At 39.7% G+C, this 23,445-nt stretch overlaps 1 protein-coding gene across 4 annotated transcripts in view; it reads right to left on the reverse strand.

The window, feature by feature from the left end:
* The window catches only part of SLC25A13 (solute carrier family 25 member 13), a 184,597-nt gene that overhangs the window by 11,069 nt on the left and 150,083 nt on the right, over positions 1 to 23,445 (reverse strand). For all 4 annotated transcript variants that reach the window (XM_026003803.2, XM_026003802.2, XM_072764347.1 and 1 more), the window contains one exon: positions 1,993 to 2,131. In XM_026003803.2, coding sequence (XP_025859588.1) covers positions 1,993 to 2,131 — 139 coding nt within the window. The remainder of the gene's footprint in view (positions 1 to 1,992; positions 2,132 to 23,445) is intronic.

Consider the following 23,445-nt stretch of genomic DNA (forward strand, 5'->3'; position numbering starts at 1 on the left):
TCTGGGTGATTATCTTTTCTAAGGGAAGAGTTACAGGCGCTCTTTTAGTAGTGTGAGGAGAACAGGGCTTGGACAGAGCCCTAGACTTTGATCTGAGCTCTAACAGATATATCTTCTGGTTTTACGACTGATTTCTAAAGTAATTTAGACAGATTCTCTTGGATTTAATGTAATGCTGGCTAACATTTACTGAGTATATGCTGTATTCTAGGCACAACGCTCTGTCCTTCACAGGTTCTTGCTTGTATCTCACAGGCACACACTGTCATCCGTACAAGTATCATCTCCATTCACAGCCATGGACACCGAGGCTTGGGAGAGGTTAGGTAACTTGTCCACGTAATACACTATTCAAGTGGTATGGCAGTTTTCCCCTTAAGGTCCTACCTCATTTCAAATAAGTAATATATAATACAATGTACAAAATAATACAAAATACATTGTATTATAACCTTTTGATAGAAAAAAATGCTATCATTTATGCACATGTAAAGGACATACAAAGGACACAGTTAATCAATGGAAAAGTTGGGATTAAAACCGGGAATTCTAGGGGCACCTGGGGGGCTCAGTGATTGAGTGCCTGCCTTTGGCTCTGGTCATGATCCTGGGGGTCCCAGGATCAAGTACTGCATCAGCCTCCCCCAGGGAGCCTGCTTCTTTCTCCCTCTGCCTATGTCTCTGCCCCCCTCTCTCTGTGTCTCTCATGAATAGATAAAATCTTAAAAAAAAAAAAAAAACCCAAAAAACAAAAACCTGGGAATTCTATATTCTAGTCTCAAGACCATGATTTCTTGAGAGGCAGAGTGGCCCTTATGGAGGAAGGTCCCTGAGCAGCCAGGAAAGGACAACCCTACCTCATTCACCAATGTCACTGCCTTTTAAAAAGAAAAGGGATTAACAAAGAACTAGAGAGGAGCTTCATAAGTTCTTGCCTTCAAGGGCTCCCCAGGTACAGGGGGCCCAAGAAACAGCAAACAACTTCTCAGAGGAGGGGGTTGTTCTCTTGAGACTCAAGCCACAAATCTCTGAAGAACAACCCCTTTATAAAAACCTTTGGACCCAGGCATCCCTCCACCGCCTTAGGGTTTGTTAACTCATTAAATGTTTGCCACCACCTGGAAAGCGAATCCAGCTCATTCAAGCCTTTAGGATCTCTGAAACAGGAGCATCAAAGATGGAATGGATTCCTGCTGTGGCTATATTCCTCTGGAAATTTACATTGTGATGTAGAAGACAACCTTCCAGTTCATCTATTTTTTTTTTCTATTGACATATTCGCTGTAGCACTGAAAACAAGAGTTATTTCCCTCTGGGGTTCAATTAACATACCCTGTTCCTGTAGCACAGCTACAAGGAATCAGATCTCCTCCACCGAGTTGTTCCCGATTCTACATTACTTTTATCTAAATATTAACTACTACTGAGAGGCCTGGGAGTCTTAGTTAAGGGTCTGCTGTTGGTTCAGGTCATGATCCCAGGGTCCTGGGATGGAGCCCCACGCATCAGGCTCCCAGCTCAGTGAAGGGTCTGCTTCCTCCACCCACTTGTGCTGGCGCTCTCTCTCAAATAGTCTTTAAAAACTTTTTTAAAAGGTTATTAAATAACAAATACTGCTTAAATTCTGGACAAGTATTTATGTACTATTTTGGTTAGGCACCTTTAAAAGCCCAATCCATATTTTTAAAAACTCTCCACTGAACAGTTATCACTGTTATGCTGTGAAGCAAAACTCTCAAACAATACAGAACTTGGAATTCAACAATATCACAAAATGCACCAAATTTCAATGAGCCTTTTCTGGAGTTAAGAAATTAAGCTTGCCTAATCTAATCCACCAGAAGGTTAATTTCTTCTCCTTCTTTTCAGAGGTATTCAAAGCAATCTAGAGCCACCTCATTTGCATCCTATCAAGAACTCTAAGCAAAAAAGTCCCAGGGCAGTGCCATAGGAGGGGCTCAGAGAGAACAGAACTCTGCGAGGACCACTCACCAGCTATGGCGCCAGCCAAGAGCAGGCTTCCAGGACTAATCTGCCCATCTTCATTTGCAAAGGAAGCCTTCACATGAGCATAGCACGGGAAGTAGATGGCCGAGAAAGGAATGTCCCGCAGAAAGCATGCTTTGGCACCCTGTACATTTGAAAAGGAAGAAAAACCACATGAAACACATATCCCATTGAGAAGATCAAGCTTTTCTGGAACTTACCTCAGAACAAAATATTCCTGGAGAAGACCAAGTTTGTACTCACAAGTTGAAAGGGGAACAGAAAAAAAAAAATAACCCAAATTCTACAAGTAATAAATCTGGATTTTGTTTTTAAAAATAAAACTAACTTTATTGCGTGGCATGAGGAAGAAGGGAATAGTTCTCATTTATTCCAATGATAAGATTTCAATTAAAACACTCTTGGAACTCTGCCTGCAACATCCTTTTAAATCCCTACTGATGGCAAGTCATTCATTGGCATTTCAAGGAGTATCTGTTCTCAGAAGATGGGCAACAACAAGCAAGGTACCCCTTTGTTTACATACTAGGAAGTAGACAAATTATGTAGGTGCTAGTGGAAGAGGTTTGTTTTCTGAATTGTTTGAGACTCTGATGAAAGTGTTGGACTCTTTCCCAGAAAAAAAATTACACATACATAAAAAATTATATACCTTTTCAAGGGGTTCATGGATCCACTAATTTATTCACATACTTACCCCTTCTCCCCCAGGGTATGAAACATTGATAAATGCTTGTTCTAAAGCCTTAAAATATTTACAATAATTCCTACCCATTTAAGAGCTGTGTGTAGAGCAATTAGCAACTAGAGCTAAGTCTTCAAATAATTTCTGGTGCCAAAATAATGCACGGGGAGGCCTTGAAAACTGATGTGTGCCCAGAAACATAGCATTCTAATGAAAACCACAAGACATATATTGTGTTTTAGGCAGATTTAAATGGGAAGGAAGTCACCCCTTTCAACACCTAATGATTTAATGCAACTTCTTTCACAGATTTCTAATACCTAAAAATTTCCACTAAATTGAGAGATTCTTCAAAGAAAATAATGAATCCATCCAGATTCAACAGATATAGCCAGGCCCGGTGACATTTTAGTATGGTCAAATTATGTTGGATCTCGGGTATTTTTGCTCAAAACTAGGCTCCTCTCTGTCAAAGTTCCTTCACACTACAACATCTGTTACTATAGTCTTTGCTTTCAGACACCATCATTACAGGAGTGTAAACTCCTGACTCAAACTGAGACTTTTGGTAATAAAAACCCTAGTCTTTTTCACAGGGATTGCTATTAACCTAGGGATACTGTAACTTAATTAGTTGCTTTAAATAAGTAACATAAGCAGGACTTTATTTCATCCTAGTAAACTTCATAGCTTGGCCCATCCTTCTAACCAGGACCAATGCTTGGAATCTGGAATCTTTTATGTTGGCTCTTCCTCAGTCAATTCATCCATGGCTGTGTTATCTTTGTCCATTCTGTATGTGTGTGTGTGTGTATATATATATATATACACACACACACACATATATATATATATATATACACATATATATATATATATAAAAGGCAGGCAGATCCACATCAAGTACTGCCAAACAACCCACATTTCGGTATCTTGTCAACCCCCAAACTGTTAAATGCCTAACTGAAAAGAAGAACCACAAAAACCACCACACCCAATTCCTCCTTTTCTATAGGTGCAAACGGATGCCCAGGATGATTAATCTATCAACTGCATGTTTATTAATGGCCACACTACTGGCTTGCTCAGGGGACATCCTTGGAGCAATGCCGGAGACAGGTTCAATATTCAGGACAGGATTCTCCAATCTTTCCACCTCCCCCAGCTTTTTCAAGGGGGAAAAGTGCAGTAGACTGCCAGTATCTATGTACAGCATCAGTACTCCCCTTATGACCAGTTAATGTGGGAGGGCGAGACTTTCAGCTGGCTATTTTTATTTCCTTTTCCTCATTTGCCTCCAAACCTTCCTGTAAGTTCTGCTAGCCCTTTACTCTCTCTGGCATACTTTGTTCAGGAGATATTCAAAATTAGGTGCCAAATAACCAATTCAAATTAAGATCAGGTAAATCTTCATGCCTGGCCCCCCCCTCTATAGTAAAAGAAACATTGTCATATTACCGGCTTTCTAAACAAATCTCTTTGGAGTAATTTTTTTAGGCTAATACAATTCTTTCTCCCACAAATCTTGCTTTTTGCAAAATCTATTAGTTTTTACTTTTAACCTCATCTCCCAAATCTTCACATTGTAGAGCCAAGTTCCAGTCTATTTTATTCCTGGTGATATTTTTCCCTCAAAATGTCCTCCCCCCTCAATTATTAAATATTAACTGCTCATCACAGACAATACAGAAAAACATTAAAAATTTAAATTTAAATTTAAATTGCACCAGCCAGAGATAACCACCACAACTGTAAATGTTTTGGGGCATTTCCTTCCACAATAATATTAATAATCATTCCATTGTTGAGACCATCATTCTGTGGTTCTGACTTATCCTTTTCTTCTCCTTAAATTCACAGTGTATGGTTTTGTGGGATTTTTTTTTCAGGGGGGAGGTTGGGGAGACAGGGACTGTTATGGTCTCACATCTCATACACAGTCATATTGCCTAAATTTCCTTTCTGTTTGTTTGTAAAACTCTACTGCCATCTTTGGTCTCCACTGTCCTGTGGACTGGCCCCATATTCTCACCCTTCTCAAAGCTTCATAATGACTTCACTTTCCCATTTTCCTCTCTTTGGTCAGCGTCAGGTAAAGCTGCTCATTACCCCATTCATCTGATGAATCAAGGTACACCTATCACCCTGCAACTACCTTGATGATTGCAAAACTGGGAACATCACCTCCTCATTCATTTAAACCCCAAATATCACCCTTTCCACTGAGGATTCTTTAATGAGAAGGCAGACAGGGAGTGACTTCCATAAAACTCCACACTAGCTGTACTTTCTCAGTACTGTTCGTAGTTTTCTTCATGCTCTTCTATCTGCCCGTATAACTGTGGCCTATTTCAGAGAGTAAACACCAAGGGGCCAGGAACCAGGGGCCAGAGAATGCTCAGCAAAATCTCTGGCTGTCAGTTGGAGCCTAAGGCTTGTTCTGGGGACACTGATTTGACTGCCAATTTACACAGAAACAACAACAATGCACAATTTAGAAGAGAAAGAAGAGGCTTTGGGATATTTTGTCAGGCTCCTACAAGGAAAACAAACATTTCTTGGAGAAACATATTAGATACCAAAGCCAAGCTTTTAGTTTTTCAAACAAAGATCTATAACCTGTTGGGGATACAAAGAGCTCAGGAAGAAGTAGTTGATGATTTTGTACTGAAATATGAGTTTAAAAAAAGGAAGAGAACAGCAGTTATTAGCCTCTCCGATGCTATGTGGCTGCAACATAATAGGAAGGCTATGATAGGAAGACATGATGCAAAATTAGAAACCTCCCTGTGACACAGAAGAATAAGGCCACGGGAAACAGCAGTTGGGTCTTCCCAAGAAGGGACGCCTCCTCCTGTCCTGAAATCATGACAATAAATACTGTATCTGTGTGACAAGTGCCTTATAAGGGGTTCAACATGCTTAAAAAGACATTTGAAAATATTCCTGATGCCTGAGAAGAAAAATGGCCTGATTAAAACACAAGTAAGCCAACAAATAAGAGAACAAATCCAAGGAAAAAGTGGAGTTGCGCCATGAAATACCAAAGGAAAAATGGGTCAGGAAAATGTGTTTTTCCTACCTGGAATCAGACAATGTCGTCAGATAATTCATGCATGCTAGAGTGAAGATCAGGCCATGAAAGAGGCCACAGGTTTCTTATTATCTGAGAAAAGAGAGAAGGAAAAGCCAAGAAGAAAGAAAACCTATGGGGCTGGGAGTTTAGGAATAAATGATGGAAAAACCACGGAAATCCCGAGGAGGTGTCCCCTACCCTACCTGCTGGTAGTCAAGCCAGGTGGACAAGGGGGTGTGGGTCTCCCTGCCTCTCCCAGCAGCAAATCACCCTCCTGAGTCACGGAGTGTCCCTGGCCTCTCTCATACCCCAGGCATCAAAGCCCAATTCCCAAGGATGGCTAACTTTGCAAAAGGTTGGTGAAAAACACTTCTTACATTTCCCCAGCCTTCTGTCCCCACTACTTTCTTCAGGTCTAAGGTACAAAGGCAGGTGCCAATTTGTCAGGCTGCCTCAGGCAACACCTGACCTATGGCTCCTGCACAATGAAAAGGGAAGCAGGCTGTGAAGAAGGCTTTCAAAGTTCCTACAGTAAGAATGCTTCTCTCCCAGATTCCCTGATAAATCCTTCATTTCACAGTGAATATCCCTTCTCCAGTCCCCTATCACAACACAAACCCGCCTGACTTGAAATCTCCTTGCCCCATGTAGGATTTTTACTAAGTGATTAGCCATTCTGAACATGCAACTTTATAAGAAAGGGCCACATTCCATGCTGCACAAGAGTCTGCGTCAGCAACACTAAAATAATTACTTTGGCCATTAAAAAATTAATAAATTACAAAGTGTGTGCCACCTAAAATAAATCTTTAAATGTCCTTGCCCTATAAGTAAAGCCCACATTTTCCTGCCTTAAGTCTTTTTCACCGATTCTCCAGGCAACTCTGCCCTCACACACTCTTCAGGTCGGCCCTGCATTTCCTCTGCACACACAGTAAAATCACTTGGGGGAAAATTCATAAATGCAAAACGCAATCATCTAATCTCTTACTATTCATTAAAGCACTTTCTCCAAAGAGGGAAAATTACTGGTTTTTTATTTCCTTTTAACAAAAGGCCCACTAATAACAGACAGGAACAATAAAAGGCATCTCAGAGGAGACCTACATATAAACAAACTGGAATCAAAACTCAGATCTAGTTTAATTCTCCACTCTGGCTCCATTCCTATTCTGTATCATTCTAAGGCCTCTCATCATCATTCTATTTTAGAAGTCTAGGAAAAATTCTTCAAGGCTTGGTATCACTTAACCTCCAGTTAATTGTCTACAGTCAGCACAGGCCACTCAGGTTCAGAGACGCTGGTCATAGTATCGCCATGGCTAAAGAATTCTTTCTTCCACTTCTCATGCTTTTTTTGATGTGGACACTGGAAAGCCCAAGGGAGCTTAATCAGTTCTTAAGTTGCTGGAATCATCCACTCAAAGTTTACTCTGGCAGTTCTGTCAGGCATGAAATTGTCAAAAGATAGAACACAACAGGATTTGTATCTCTCTCTCACACACACACAATTTCCAACATCTCTTCTTTTAAAGCTCTTCATCAAAAACAAAAACAAAAACAAAAAAACAAAAACAAAACTCTTCATCTTGGATGGTATCACACCTACCCAATCAATCTGAGGAACAAAAAAACCTTAAGAATGATTGCTGATAAAGGAGTCAGGGCTGGAGCAAGTCTTTTCGCATGCTAATTCCTGCTTATTCTAGCTGTACCTGCAACTACAGCTCTAAACAGTGTATTTCTAATACAGGAGAAGGTAATTACACTCATAAAGGCACCTCTGTGTCAGGGCCCGGCACCAGGAGCCAGCAGGTCTGGGAGACCGAGGCTTAAGAGAGACTCCTGCAGTGAATGCACATTGTCTAGCACGGGGAAAAATACCAGACAGAAGGACCTGCAGCATTCAGGACAACAGTGGTACACCTTGTCTGAGGAGGTTATTTAATGCTTCTGGCACCTGTAGTCAGAGCCACCCCTCCTTTCCTACCTTACAGGTTTAGAATTTATTTGGCATGTATAATTGTATATTTTGATCCTGGAGCTACAAACAATGGGCAGCATGTCAGGTCTTGATCCTTAGCATTCCTTTTGGTTTCCCCCAAGTGAGTTAACCCTTCTATACACAGTCTGGCAGTACCTCTCCAGCCCAGTCAAGGGAGAGTGAGGTCCAAGAGCCCAGGATTTGAACAGGGGGAGTTTCAGTATCTTGCTGAGAAATGGCACTGGTGCCAAGACCTGTTACGTGATTGTGTCACTGGTGTTAAAACCAAATGACCCAGCCAACAATTGGAGGAGATTTGAGATCAGTGATACTGAAATTACTTCAATTTGAATATAAAGTATCAAAACCTACTATTTAGTTTCTTTAGCTTAAGGACTTTGATACTGGTTTCTCCTTAATTTCATTGCAATTCTAACCAAAGCATCTTGGGGACTCAAGCTTTTTTTTTTTTTTTTTTTTTGGGGTAGGAAATAACACTCCTACCACTCTCATTCTCTACTCTTCTATTGTATACTGCTTCACTAACAACGATGCTTGTATTTGGACAGGCTGAAAATCCAGTAAGTGGCACCTTGTTTTATTACATGGAATTTTAGTCTCTGAGCAAGGCACCTTCACAAAGCTAACCTATAAAACATGTCTCACCTTTTCCAGTTTTCTTTCCTTTCCATTCTTGCCTTCTTTCTTCTGACATCTCCCCACTATCTATTGCAAGATTCACAGTTGGTTTCTACTCTAAGCGTTAATGTCCTGGAAATTTTAATATGTACACTTATTGTCCTTGTTATCTTTACCCTCTTCCTGTATAATACTTGCATTTTATAGGACTTACATTATAAGCAATCCCCCCATCTTATTGTCACATGCTTTACTTCTAGCTTTAAAAACATGAAGCATTATAATTATCACCACACAATTATTTAAATTCACACAATGCTATTTAGACTAAACTTTTACCACTTTCTTTGCTCTTCATTCCTTGCTACAACTCGAAATGGTCATCTGGATCACTTTCCTCCTACCTGAAGTACATTCTAGAATTTTCTTTAGTAAGCATCTCTAGGTGATATGCATTCTGAATTTTGCTAGTCTGAACAAGGTCTTTAATTCATCCCTGTTCCTGGGAGATATTTGTACAGGGTATAGAATCTAGGTTGAAAGGTTCTTCCTCCACACAATGAAAATACTGTGCCAATGTCTCCTGGCTTTTACTGTTCCTTTTTTGAAGTTAGTTGTCAGTTCAACCATTCTCCTTTAAGGGCCACCTGCTTTTCTCTCTGGCCATCTATGAGCTCTCTTCAGCTTTAGTATTCAGCTTTTTCACTCTGACATGTTTAGTCTAGATTATTTTTATTTATCCCATTTGTGATTTGTTGCGCTTCTTGAACCTAAGGACTGCCAGCTTAATAGTTCTGGAGAATTTTTAGATATTATCTCTCCTTTCCTTCTGGTTTTCTTTTATACCTATTAGACCATCTCATACTTTCCTCTGTGTCTCAATCTCTCTTTCTATTCTGAGTAAGTCTCTTATGTTCCAGTTCACTAACTTTCTCTTTGGCTATGTTTAATCTGTTGTTAAAGCCAGAATTTTGAAATGTTCAGCTTTAAATTTTAATCATTAGAAATATTTTCACCTCTTTTAATTTTTTAAATTAAATTTATGCTAGTCATTGGACCTAAACTGTCATGTCACTAAAAAGGTTACTCACATTTAGTAGATGAGGAACTTGAGGTACAGAGATACTAAGAACTTTACCCAACACCAGACAGCTAAGTGGCAGAGCAGTGATCCTACAGTGTCCTGCTCTTAGTGGGGAGTGGCACAATTCAGATGGAGATCTGAATTCTCAGAATATACATTTTGACTATGTGTTTGAACAGTCTACTTCTTCTCTGAAAAGTCATTTTCTTCAGGGAGAGTTGCATGTAGAAAGGTGGAAGAGAGAATACCCAGCTCCACTAGCTGATCGGCCATAATGGTTGAATGCAGAGAAATGGCCTCCATTGAGTGTGCTGAAGGGGACTGGAATAAGGAACTTTTTTTTTTTCTTTCTCCTTGGACTCAGAGATCTTCATCAAAGAGAAGAAGTGAAAAAAAAAAAAAAAAAAAGGAATTATCATAGGCATTGCCTGTGTAATACTGCAACATTCTGAAGGAAAATTCTCAAGGGCAAGCCATCTTGAGCATCTCCTTTTCAAGGCATTAAATTGCCTTAGCCATTGGCAGACAGGATATTTGAGCTGATCATCCCATTGAAAACAAAAATGTTGGGTAATGTACTTCAATTTATTTTGTAAAAGCCTTTTCAAATTCATGAGTTAGTAAGGAATATTCAAGCCAAAATTTAGGTGAGATAAGCAGAACCCTAAAGCTGACTTTTGCCTTCAAGACATCTGCCAGACACCTGAATTTTTTTTTTTAAGATTTTATTCATTTATTCATGAGAGACAGACAGAGAGAGAGAGAGGTAGAGACACAGGCAGAGGGAGAAGCAAGCTCCATGCAGGGAACCTGATGTGGGACTCCATCCCGGGACTCCAGGATCACGCCCTGGGCCAAAGGCAGGCACTAAACCATTGAGCCACCCAGAGATTCCTGACAGACATCTGAATTTGAACATTAATTGCTGATGTCCCAGGGGACAGGCAGGTACTACTTGAAGTGCTAAGTTTAAAAGAAAAGGGTAGAACTAACGTGAGTCAAGCGAGGCATCTAGGTCACAAAATGTAAGGAGGTACTTACTCTCAGGTGCTGACCTTGTATTGAACAGCCTTGTTACTGAACACCTCCTTCAGGTCTCTACTTTAGAGACCACTCTTGCCTTATCCAATTTCTGGTCCTTAAAAACATTCCTCTTCCATAAAGATGGACCTCAAAGGGTTGTATCCTCAATGTAAGGGTAAAATTAAAATGCTTTCTTTTACCATTCCGCACCATAAGAAAAACTGCTTTGGTTCTGGAGAATGAGAGAAGGAAAAGGGGCAAATCCTCCCCTGGGAATAATTAGGAATTCTAAGCTTGTCTTACATGGGGTTGTATAATGAATTTGTATTTCTTGGGTAACATGAAAACTCTCAAACTGGCAAAGTTTTGAATTGGTAGTACCTCCAGGAACCTGACAGAAGCAAACACAAGCTCTCTCAAAAGGAGCCCACCTTCACCCTTGTTATGAGCAGCACAGGATGTTATATGTATATAATGAACCATTGAACTCTACTCCTGAAAGCAATGTGGAACTGTATGTCAACTAGAATTTAAAAAATAAATAAAAAGGAGCCTACCTTTAGCCCAGACATCAAAAAATTTTCATATATAGTGTTCCAAGGAAAATGAACAGCTCATAGCCTAAAAATCTCAAGTCACACAAGGAAACAAGCAAAGTACTTTAAGAAGAGATAACAGGGGATCCCTGGGTGGCTCAGCGGTTTGGCGCTTGCCTTTGGACCAGGGCGCGATCCTGGAGTCCCGGGATCGAGTCCCACTTGGGCTCCTGAGCATGGAGCCTGCTTCTCCCTCCGCCTGTGTCTCTGCCTCTCTCTCTCTCTCTGTCTATCATAAATAAATAAATAAATAAATAAATCTTAAAAAAAAAAAAAAGAGAGATAACAAAAAATACCAGGTGGCCTTTTAAACCTACAAAGACTTAAAATTTCAAAATTGTCAGAAATAGAAAATGTTTTCATTGGTTTTATTTTTTTTTTATTTTTAAAATTAAACTTAAAAAATTAAAAGGGGTAAAAACATTTATAATGATTAAAATTTAAAACGTAACATTTCAAAATTTTGGCTCTAATAAGAGATAGCCATAAATACCAGGCAGAGTTTTAAACCTACAAAGACTTAACATTTCAAAATTGTCAGAAATGAATTATGAATGTTTTCATCGGTTTAAAAAAATTTTTTAAACCACAAGCACATCTGTGATAATTCCTTTTTCACTTCTTTTCCTTGATGAAGATCTCTGAGTCCAAGGAGAAAGAAAAAAAAGTTCCTTATTCCAATCCCCTTCAGCACATTCAATGGAGGCCATTTCTCTGCATTCAACCATTATGGCCGATCAGCTAGTGGAGCTGGGTATTCTCTCTTCCACCTTTCTACATGCAACTCTCCCTGAAGAAAATGACTTTTCAGAGAAGTAGACTATTCAAACACATAGTCAAAATGTATATTCTGAGAATTCAGATCTCCATCTGAATTGTGCCACTCCCCACTAAGAGCAGGACACTGTAGGATCACTGCTCTGCCACTTAGCTGTCTGGTGTTGGGTAAAGTTCTTAGTATCTCTGTACCTCAAGTTCCTCATCTACTAAATGTGAGTAACCTTTTTAGTGATATGACAGTTTAGGTCCAATGACTAGCATAAAGTACCCAGTATACTACTTAGCAAAAAGATCTTCAATAAAAGGTTATGATATAAAAGTAATTACCATTATCTAAGAAAAGCACACTGTCCTGTTGCAGCAGAAAATGGAAATAGCTAATATATTCTTAAGCAACTTGCAGCTGAAGTATGACTCCTATACGGTTTCATACCCGAATCACAGGAGAGTTCTATATTTACCAGGGCAGGAGCCAATCTTTTATTTGGCAAAAGACCTAATCCTACCAGAAAATTTATACTGGTTTGCTAAATTGATCATACCCCACATGGGACTTTTTGGCTGTCACCTAATCTCCTTAATTTTACAATCAATAAATTTTTTTTTAATTTTATTTTTTAGGGGATCCCTGGGTGGCGCAGCAGTTTGGCGCCTGCCTTTGGCCCAGGGCGCGATCCTGGAGACCCGGGATCGAGTCCCACGTCGGGCTCCCGGTGCATAGAGCCTGCTTCTCCCTCTGCCTGTGTCTCTGCCTCTCTCTCTGTGTGACTATCATAAATAAATAAAAATTAAAAAAAAAATAAATTTTATTTTTTATTATTTAAAACTATTTATTTATTTATTTATTTATTTATTTATTTATTTATTTATTTATTTATGAGAGACGAGAGAGAGAGAGAGAGAGAGAGAGAGAGAGAGAGAGAGAGAGGCAGAGACACAGGCAGAGGGAGAAGCAGGCTCCATGCAAGGAGCCTGATGTGAGACTTGACCCTGGGTCTCCAGGATCACACCCTGGGCTGAAGGTGGCACTAAACCGCCGAGCCACTGGGGCTGCCCAATAAATATTTTTTAAATTGGATACCTTTTAAATGAATACCTCCATCACAATGAGAAACCAGACAACATATTTAGAGCACTCTATTAGCAATGGATTAGTAAGTAGCATCACATTCAATAATCTTAAACATGAAAGACCACATATTACATTTCAAAAGTTTAATTAAAATAAACAAACTGTTGTGTTAAAACTAATTCTGCAGGTACTCAGTAAGAAACTTTAGCAAAAGAACAAAACACTAACTTGATAAAAATGTTCGCCTCTGGAAAGATAGGTTATCTGTGGCATGGGACTAGGAGATCAACATTTTATTATTCTCTTTTATGTCTGAATTTTCTTCTTTTAAAAACTATCTTGCCTCCTAAAATAATTTTTTAAGAAACATGGGGTGCCTGTGTGGCTCTGTTAGGTTAAGTGTCTGACTCTTTATTTTGGCCCAGGTAATGATCTCAGGGTTATGATATCAAGTCCTGTGTCAGGCTCTGTGGAGCCTGCTTGGGATTCTCTCTATCCCTCTCCCTCTGCCATCCCCTCTTCCTCTCTAAAACAAAACAAAAATCATTGTGGCACAAATCACTGAAGAACTATGGCACTCTATGTTTATACTCTCTCACCTTCCTTAATGCTGGTCACTTTAAAGGCAATGATACCATATTCACTCTGTAACTCTAGGTCCTAGTGAGTGTTAGCTCTAAACAAATATTTGGTGAAGAAATAGGAAAATAATTTAAAAAATAACCATTTTCTAATGTTTTTAATTTTTATTTTCTTTTAAAGTTTTAAATTTTAATTCCAAATATAGTTAACACACAGTGTTATTATACAATTTAGTCATTTTCTAATATTTTTAAGAATCTTTTCTAGTCCCCTTAGCACACCCAACTCCTTTGGACAGTGTTTTCTACACAAAATATTTTTCTAGGTGTTTCCTCTTATTTGCTATTCCAAAATCCAAAGAAGAATGCTTACCTAGAGATGGCTATTGACCACACATCAGAAATTACCCAGGACTGGAACAGAGAGGAAAGACTAGGTATTTTTACAAGAATCCATTAGTTGACATTCTATTATTTAAAATTAATAATAAGTAACAGAGGCACCTGGGTGGCTCAGTGGTTGAGTGTCTGCTTTCAGCTCAGGTCGTGATCCCAAGATGGAGTCCCGCCATCGGGCTCCCCACAGGGAGCCTAATTCTGCCTCTGCCTATGTCTCTGCCTCTGTGTGTTTCTCAGGAATAAATAAAATCTTAAAAAATAATAACACATCATGCAAACTATATGCTAAGATCTACCTTTGTCCTTTACATGCATTATTTTTGTAAATCCCACAACAACACTTCTTTTTTTTTTAAAGATTTTATTTATTTTATTCATGAGACACACAGAGAGAGAGGCAGAGACACAGGCAGAGGGAGAAGCAGGCTCCATGCGGGGAACCTGATGTGGGACTTGATCCCAGGTCCCCGGGATCACAACCTGAGCCAAAGGCAGACATTCAACCTCTAGCCACCCAGGCACCCCTTCTAACAACAATCCTATGAACTAGTTGGTACTCTAACTATCCTCTTTGTAAAGATGATGCTTCTAAAACACAGGGATAGGAAGATTTAAAAAGTCTTTTTTTTTTTTTCCCAATCTGTCTTCCTTTAATGCAACCTTTAAGCATAATACGAACAATATCCTATGACTTCCAGTATTATTCTCAAGTTCACACTACATTAGATACAAAACCTGGCCCCTTGAGGTGTTTGATATACTCTTCTGAATTTTTTTTTAAATTTTATTTATTTATGCATGAGACACAGAGAGAGGCAGAGACATAGGCAGAGGGAGGAACAGGCTCCATGCAGGGAGCTTGAGCCCTTGCTCCCCAGACCGAGGATCATGTCCTGAGCTGAAGGCAGACACTCAACCACCGTCCTCTCTTCTGAATTTCTAAAATTTTGCCTTTTAGAGATAAGAGATCTAAAATTTTCATCTTCATCAAAGATATTTTTGACAAAGCTATCAGGAAGGCACAGAGTTATTTTTCAATGCACACAAACATAGCATTTGAACAGCAATATGGTGTCACTGACAGGTTACCTGACTTTATGCACAGAATATGTGATGTGCATTGCTATTCTGGTTAATATGAGAGTTAAAAAAAATAAAAGGGCCCTCTTGCTTCAAAATGGATAAAATAATTTTAATTTCTATAATTTAAAGAGCCGATATAGAGATCTAAACATGTTGTTATTCTAAAAAACAAAACAGAGTAACCTGGAGTCATTCTCCTAGAGTATCTACCATATTGAAATAGCGCTGGGTACTAAAAACAATTAGGAAGAACAGTAATCTAACTGCCCTGGCCTATGCTATCCATGCTACTATGCTCAGTGCCATCTCAGTTCTTTCCACCTCCATTCTCACTGTTGACAATGACACTAAACCTGCCAACTGCTGCTGTCTATGCTCAGTATATAACCTTGTTTTCAAACTTCCCCTAACTATCCAGGCATGTTCTCTCTACTATATGGCTCAATATATCTTTATGTGATAGGTCAGGTTTCAAAGAGAGATTGTATTGAGTTAGAAACCCAGCCTCCTACTTACTTACGAGGTCTGTGACCTTAGACAAATTACCTAAATCCAACAAGACTCCTTTTCCTCAGCTGTAACTTGGAGCTAAAAAACAAAACAAAATAAAACCTACTATCTGCCTCTTCGGCTGTAGTTAGGATTAAATGACATCACATAATATAGAGCTTTAAGCATAGGGTCTGGCATTATTGAGTAAGCACTCAAAAAACACGAGCTCCAGTAAGCTTCTATGCACTGTGCACATACATGTATATGTGTGTGCGCATGCCCAGACATACATACAGACATACACACACATTCACACACACATTCACACACACACACACACACACAATCTTCTAAGGCTGGACTCTGCCTCTACTGAAAATTCTAGCACCACATTCAATCTTGCTATCTTCAGATGCTTCAAACATCTATCTCCATCTATCTCCTTTCTATCTCCAGTGATTCTTTTTCTTATGTCTAGAGATAGGTATGGTTCTCACAACAGAATTGAGAACACAAAACAATAACTTTCTCAACTTCCTCTCTCCCCTAATATTCTTCAACTCTACTTTTTCTTCCAGTTGCTATACTCTTTCCCTTCTTTTTTCCTTTCACAGTAAAACCTTTACGTTGAATGGTCTGTAGCTGCTAGTATTTTCTCATTATGTTTCTACTTCTGCCATTCTTCTTAAATTGATTTCTTAAAGATAACCACTGACCCCCATCTTTTACATCAAAGACTTTTTCTTGGGCTTTTATCCTAGTTGGTTTCTGCTGCACTTGATACTATTCACCTCTTCCTCCCCTGCCTGTACTTTATCCCTCCACTAACTCCTTTTAACAACTGTTCATTTTACTTCTCCACCTGACAGCTGCTTCTAGTTTTTCTACTCATTCTTCCTTCTGCCACCTAAAGGCAGGTGATCTCTGAGTTCCATCATTGGTGCCCCATCAACTTGGAGATCTTACTCCCTCTCCTAGCTTCATGCGTGCAGATGACCCTTAAAAGAGCATTCCTGGTCCCCAGCCCTCTGATAAGTCTCTGGTCCTATGCTTAGTAAGGCAAACTGAGATTAGGGCAAACGCCACACAGAGGAGTCAGGAGACAGTGTCAGCCTTCACCCCATCCCTACCTACTAAGTTATCAAGTTAAATTCTCTTCTCAATTAGAAAGGTAACACCAGGTAGATGGTCTTGTAAAGTTTCTGCAGCTTCTTATATATTAAAAATTTCTAAAATGTATGATATTGCCATCTATCCATGTTGCTCAAGCCAAAAACCTGGGAGCCATCTTTTAATCTTCTTTACTTTTCACCCTGCCACACTTTCTAAGACTTTGTGAGACTATCAAACATCTTTCAAATATATCCCCTCTGGGGCATCTAGGTGGCTCAGTGGTTGAGTGTCTGCCTTTGGCTCAGGTCATGGTCCCGGGGGCCTGGGACCCAGTCCCGCATCAGGCTCCCCACAGGGAACCTGCTTCTCCCTCTGCCTATGTGTTTCCCTCTCTGTGTCTCTGATGAATGAATAAATAAAATCTTTAAAATATATATATGTATCCCCTCTCACTGTAGATAAAAAAGTGATACAAAATACATGTTTAAACCAAACATAGATTTTAAACTGATTAAAAAAACAAAACAAAACAAAACCCTAATCCACATATATCCCCTCTCTCTCCAACATCAAACCCCACATTAGGTTAATTCCACCCCTCTTCCCTGCAATCCACCACCAAGATCCACCTAACAAGCCAAGCACCCAGCCTTCAGTCTGGACCTCCTATGCAGCACTGTCCACACTGAAACTGAATTACCCTTCTTCAAACACAAACCTCATCATGCCATTTGTCTTTGCCTTCTACTGGTAAATAATGACTCATTCTTTAAGGCTACATCCCCCACTTCAGAAATCCTTCTTGACCTTGCCACCAAGTCAACCCTACCTCCCCTAGAGCCCTGTCTATGTCCCTGACAGCCCTTCCCAGCCACGCTGTATTCCAAACATCTTTTGACCTGACTGTCCCAATGAGATGGTAAACTTCTTATAAAACCATGCATTTTTAAAAATTTATGTTTATATCCCCAGGGCCCAGGGCAGAGCTTGCTGGATGAAGGAATGGATGCCTCCAGAAATGACAAAGCAAGTTCTTGAATAATTAGCTGCTTTCTTTACATTCAGTATCATAATCTTTGGTCATTACTTGTCAATTCACTGACTTTCTGTGCTCTAATATCCTTATTTATAACTTGGAGACACCTGGCTTTTGCTTGCCATTCATTTGCTCAACAAATATTTATCAAATGTCTGTTTATGTGCAGAAACTGTTAAAAGCAGCAGTGAATAAGGTAGGTCTCACACACACACCCACATATATAACCAGCAGATGCTGCCGGGTGCTCTGGACAGAACTGGAAGAAGACCCTGGCACAGGGAGTGACCCGGCTGTCTTTTCTGAGCAATCCTCTGCTGACCTAAGATGTGAAGGGAAGAACCTTTAGGCAGACAGAAAAGCAACAGGGGGTGAACTTGGAATATCTGAATGAAAGAAAAGCAGCCAGTGTAGCTAGCAGAGTATGGTACAAAATGGAGGGTAGAGGAGATACATAGGGCCACAGGGATTCTATCCTAAGTGCAGCAGGAAGCTGTTGGATGGTTTTTCAGCAGGGAGACATGGTTTCTGAAGGGTACGCTTACTTCTCATTTCCTCTTGTTTCTGCTCAAGCATCATCTCATGTGAGAGGCTTCCGTGTTGACCCTATTAAAATGCCACCTCCCTCCCAATCCTATCTTGCCTTGGCCCTTCTACACACTCTCACCTGCCTCCTTTTCTTCAAGGTTCTTAGCAGTACCTGGTATCAGACTTGGGTTTTTTTTATTGTTATCTCTGTTTGAGTATAGCTGACACAACGTTACACTAGTTTCAGGCGTACAACATAGTGATTCAAAATCTCTATGTGTTGTGCTTACAAGTGTAGCTGCCAGCTGTCACCAGACAACACTGTTAAAATACCACCACCTCTATTTCCTACGCTGTGCTTTTTATCCCTGGGGCTGACTCATTCTGTAACTGGAAGGTGTACTTCCCACTTCCCTTTGCCCCTGTGCCCATCCCCCCCACCTCCCACCAGATTTATTTTCTTGATGGCTGACTTTTTCTACCCACCTAACCCTGAGCAGGGATGTGACTCTTCACAGCCACATCCTAACCTATCAGAACAATCAGCTTTCATTAGAAGTGTGTTGAGTGTATTCACAATCAACTAATCTGATTTACATTTTAAACAGATCAACTCTAGGGACAATAGATTTAGCAGAGTCAAGAATCAAAAGGAATAAACCCATGAGGAGGCTTTCACAGAGGCCCAGAGCAAAGATAAAACGTGGGAGAAGTAAGAGAGTGAGAACTATGACCATGGTGGCTGCAAAACCATGTAATGGTCCTTGGTGTTAGAAAATTCACACAAAGCGATTGTCCTCCAAGTAATGACAGGACAACTGTTTTCTTCAGGTGGGGCCATGAACTCATAAAAATAGAAATATTTAAAAGCTGCTAAATTGAGTAATTATTATATACTCATATGTTCTCAAGCTCAAATCGATAAACTGATATAACTTGACAAAATCTATTAACACTAAAATAATGCACATGCCCCTTGACCTAAACATCTTCATTGCTAGGAATTTATCATTTGTATATACTTACAAAAGTAGGTCAAGATATATTGCAGGGATATTCACTTTGTCATTGCTTATAATATCCCCAAACTGGAAACAATACAAACACCCAACAACAGGAAACTGCTTAGAAAAACTCAAGAAAAAAATTTTACACAGCTATTAAAAGAGGAAAAAGCTTTAAAGTATATTGTATGCACTTGAAACTCATGTAACATTGTATGCCAACTATAGTTCAATTAAAAAAGGGGGGGTGGGGCAGCCCGGGTGGCTCAGCGGTTTAGTGCTGCCTTCAGCCCAGGGCATAATCCTGGAGACCCGGGATGGGTCCCGCATTAGGCTCCCTGCGTGGAGCCTGCTTCTCCCTCTGCCTGTGTCTCTGCCTCTCTCTTGGTGTCTCTCATGGATGAATAAATAAAATCTTAAAAAAAAAAAGATATATATTTAGAAATATTCTATTTGTGTTAAAACACACAGACACACAACATTGATATTGATACAATTTGTGATATACAGAGAGAAAAAGAGGAAGGGAGAAGAGAGGTAAATATTGATGTAAACAGAAAGGCTTTCTTTTCTTAAGGATATATAAGAAACAAAGAGTGATTATCTTCCGAAGAGAAAAGGAAACCGTAGAGAGAGAATCTTACTTTTTCACATACCTTTGTGAATTATTTGATTTTTTGAAACATAAACTTGTATTTTAACTTTTAAAACACACAAACATCTCTTTGAGACTACTAGCAGAATAAAAAAGAATGTACCCAATATATTATTACTTGCTTTCTGGTTTTATGGACAGAAGTTAGCTCCAATGGCTCACTTATACACACTCCATGAATGAACACACGTACACGACATGCATGCATGTGGATGAAACATGTATCTGAGCACTGTTAAATGCAATGGAACAAATGCCTTTGGTTAGAACACACTAGATACAGCCCATGTCCCTAAGTGACCACCTTCCAGAGGAGAACCAATGTGTTAATTTGTGATTACACAATCTGAAAGCAATTTTTGACAATGCTTGCTGTCCTGGCTGTCACCATTTCTGTGACTGTGTTGTTGTCCTCAAAACGAGACGTGAACTGGTCCACTGATTAAGGAAGCATCTTTTTAGCCTCTATCAGCTGTGCTGCCATTTAATGTGAAATGATGTTGTTTCCCTCCCTTCCTACAGTGTAATCAAAGCTCTCCGTTGGCTCCCATGGAAAAGGTACCATTCAAAAGACATATACCACTTTCTTTTCTATAACAGAGTTTATTTTACTAATGCTTCAGGGGCTTACAGAGTAAAATAAAATTTATGTAGGGATAGGGAAATGCAACCTCATATATTCTTTAGAAAAGTAGTACATGTTGCAAGTTTTGTGTAAAAAAATAAATAAAGCCACATTATAATCAAATAGCTCTTTCAGTGGCAGTCAATTATCCTGCCTTGACTTCAATCACCTACCTGGGCTGCACACCGACTCAGTCTCTCTCAACATTACCAAAAGAGGGGGGCTTTGTTTGCAGAGTTCACTATATCTGCTTTAAACTATTTCTGACCTCAGGAATGTGAAAGGTTTACCACATCCACTTTTTTTTTTGAGGTGTAAATGTATTTCTAAAGCAAATATTCTAATTACCATTTACTGAGAAGTCACAGAATAGTTGGGTATTTTGCAAGTCAATTCAGGAGAAAAATAGAAAGACAGGTTAAGTCCAATTTTGGTGAGGTTAAACAGCAGGCCTAACCACACCGGCAGAGCCACTCAGCAAGCTCCCCTCCTGGGTCCCACATTGTCATGTTAACAACAGCCAACAAAAGACCCAAGGGAAGGACAAGGCAGATTACCAGTCAGCCAGGATGGTAGTTCTCTCTTTAAAGATCCACCGGCAGGGACACATACTAAGTTCTAAAGTATTAGGTCACTCCAGGTCATTTGCATTTTTCTACTCAACTAAGACTAGAAACAGAAAACTTTTATCAATGAAAAGCGCTATCCTGAAATAAAATCACATTAAACCATACAGAAATGCCTGACAGGGATGGATCTTGAATTGCTATGACCTCTGATGGGGGGGGTGGGGGTAGGGGTGGGGGTGGGTGAGGTGAGCCAGCCCAGAGGAGGAGAGATATTCCCAAGAAACAACACCTGAGGCTGGGAGCTGGGACACACACTGTCAGGGCGGTAATACAGGAGGCGCAGACTCAGTGGAGAGGTGAACTCTGCTAAGTGAGGGAGGTCTAGACTCAGTCTCGGCCAATGCAGCCGATGACACCAATGACCCGCAGAAAGGAGGAGACTGCCAAGTCAGTCTCTTGAATGGAAACCAAGTTTCCAGAAGCCCAAAGTGTTAGTGACCTCACTTGGTAATTACCAATACACCAAAAGCGGCATTTTGTAAGGCTTTTTGTAAGGCGGCAGCAAGCCCTGTGGAATGCCTCTGAACTAGATTAAACCACCAGGCTAGTAATTAAACTAACTTTATATAGGAGAGGTCTCTTGCTCAAACTTGAGCGGTCCTGCTCATTTCAGGAAAGCAATTGTAGCATAAAAGTGGAACTTTCAAAAGCAACTTCTGAGCCTCAGTGTCAGCACAGATACCATCCCTCAGCGGCCTGGCCTCTGTTCTAACTGTGAAAGCAGGAGCCTGACTTCTCCTAAGGGGTGTTACAGGGGATTTGGGTTTTGAAATGCTGTGAAGATGGAAAGGGCTCTCAGTCTCCTATCATTTGCAGGTAGTTTAACAGTCTCCGTTTCTGTGTCAGCAAACAAGTTTTTACCATTTTATCTTTCGAGACATTTCGATAGCAGTCATTGCCATAGTACCTAAGTGCTTTTCACCAGACAGCCCGCTGAAAGACTGCCTGGCATCTTGTCAGAATGACATGCTGCCTCATTGTGTTACAGTCTGCAAAGAGCCTAAAAATTTAGAAAAGAAGATGATTTTTCTTCAGATTTATCAATGCTATGCTTCGTGACAATATGGCTAGTCCTTGTGCAGCTGGATAATAATCTGGGAACCGAAACAGCTCTAAAACAGTGTGCTCTAGGCACAATCACACATGGCGAATCTGTAGTGCTACTTAAAAAACCGGCGTGTTTATTCCTAAACACCACATCTGCTTAAATATAAGGGAAGTTCTTCCCCCTGGAATGAACCCCAGAAAAGAAGGTGTCGCATTATATTCAATTCTAACAGAGTCTCGGATCACGGGATACTTTTCCAATCACTTCACCTTGAGAAGTACAGAGTGGCATCTGGGGAAGGGCAGATTCATCTGAAACAACCTCAATTATTACTAACACTAGATGTTTACCAAGATTGCCTGCAAAAACTTGACTTAAAAAAAAAGGTTAAAAAAATATTCCTGGGGGTAGGATCTCACAGATGCTGTGCTGGATGTCAAAACAAGGCATTTAAAGTTTGCTCTCAAAAGCAATATAGGTTGTTACATTATGGGACCAGGGATGTCCTTTCAGGATGAACTGGGAATAGGAAAAAAGAAACAACTGTACTAATGTTAAGTGTCTGTGGGATAAAGTTTCCAGGGACAATACTGCACATGGAGTCCAAAAGTGCTTCACCTTGCCAGCGTGGGATAAAAATGAACACAATGTACTCTCCAAGACTTGTGAATGGCTGATTCAAAAAGTGGTGATCAAAACACTGATTCAAAACTCTTATGAAGAGTCTGAATAAAATATTTGATATGTGTGTACAGAAAAGAGTAATACCAATTTTATATGATGGGATTTTATATATTTATGGGGAAATAAATGAAACCTATTTTAAGTAAACATCTAACTTCAGGTTTATTTATCTCTAAAGGTTTACTTAGTCAAGTTGGCTGTGAAAAAAATTTTTTTAACCTTCTTATTGAAAAATGGTAAACAACTTATGGTTGATAAAGCCTTATGGCTGGGCATATATGAAGCTAATTCTCATATTCCAATTTGACTTTTTGGTAGAGGACTATAAATAACACATTTCCAGAATTTTCTCTAAGGTTAGTTTTGCAATTATTCTGGAAAACTGCTTTCTAAATGAAAAATGGTTTAAAAAATTTTTTTAAAAAGGAAAAATGGTTTAAGATTCAAAATAATTATGACAAGCATACATATGGACAGGGCCAGAATGTACAGGATCAGAAAATAAATTCTCCATCTGGTACAGGCTTTTCCTTTTCCTCAGTCTATCCAGAAAACAGTACCCTGGTATTGATCCTTGCATCTGTCCTTCACAGAGGGCAGCACTGAGAATTAGGTTTTTGTA

This window comes from Vulpes vulpes, chromosome 7 (assembly GCF_048418805.1).
Source record: "Vulpes vulpes isolate BD-2025 chromosome 7, VulVul3, whole genome shotgun sequence".
In the NCBI taxonomy this organism is placed as follows: Eukaryota; Metazoa; Chordata; class Mammalia; order Carnivora; family Canidae; genus Vulpes; species Vulpes vulpes.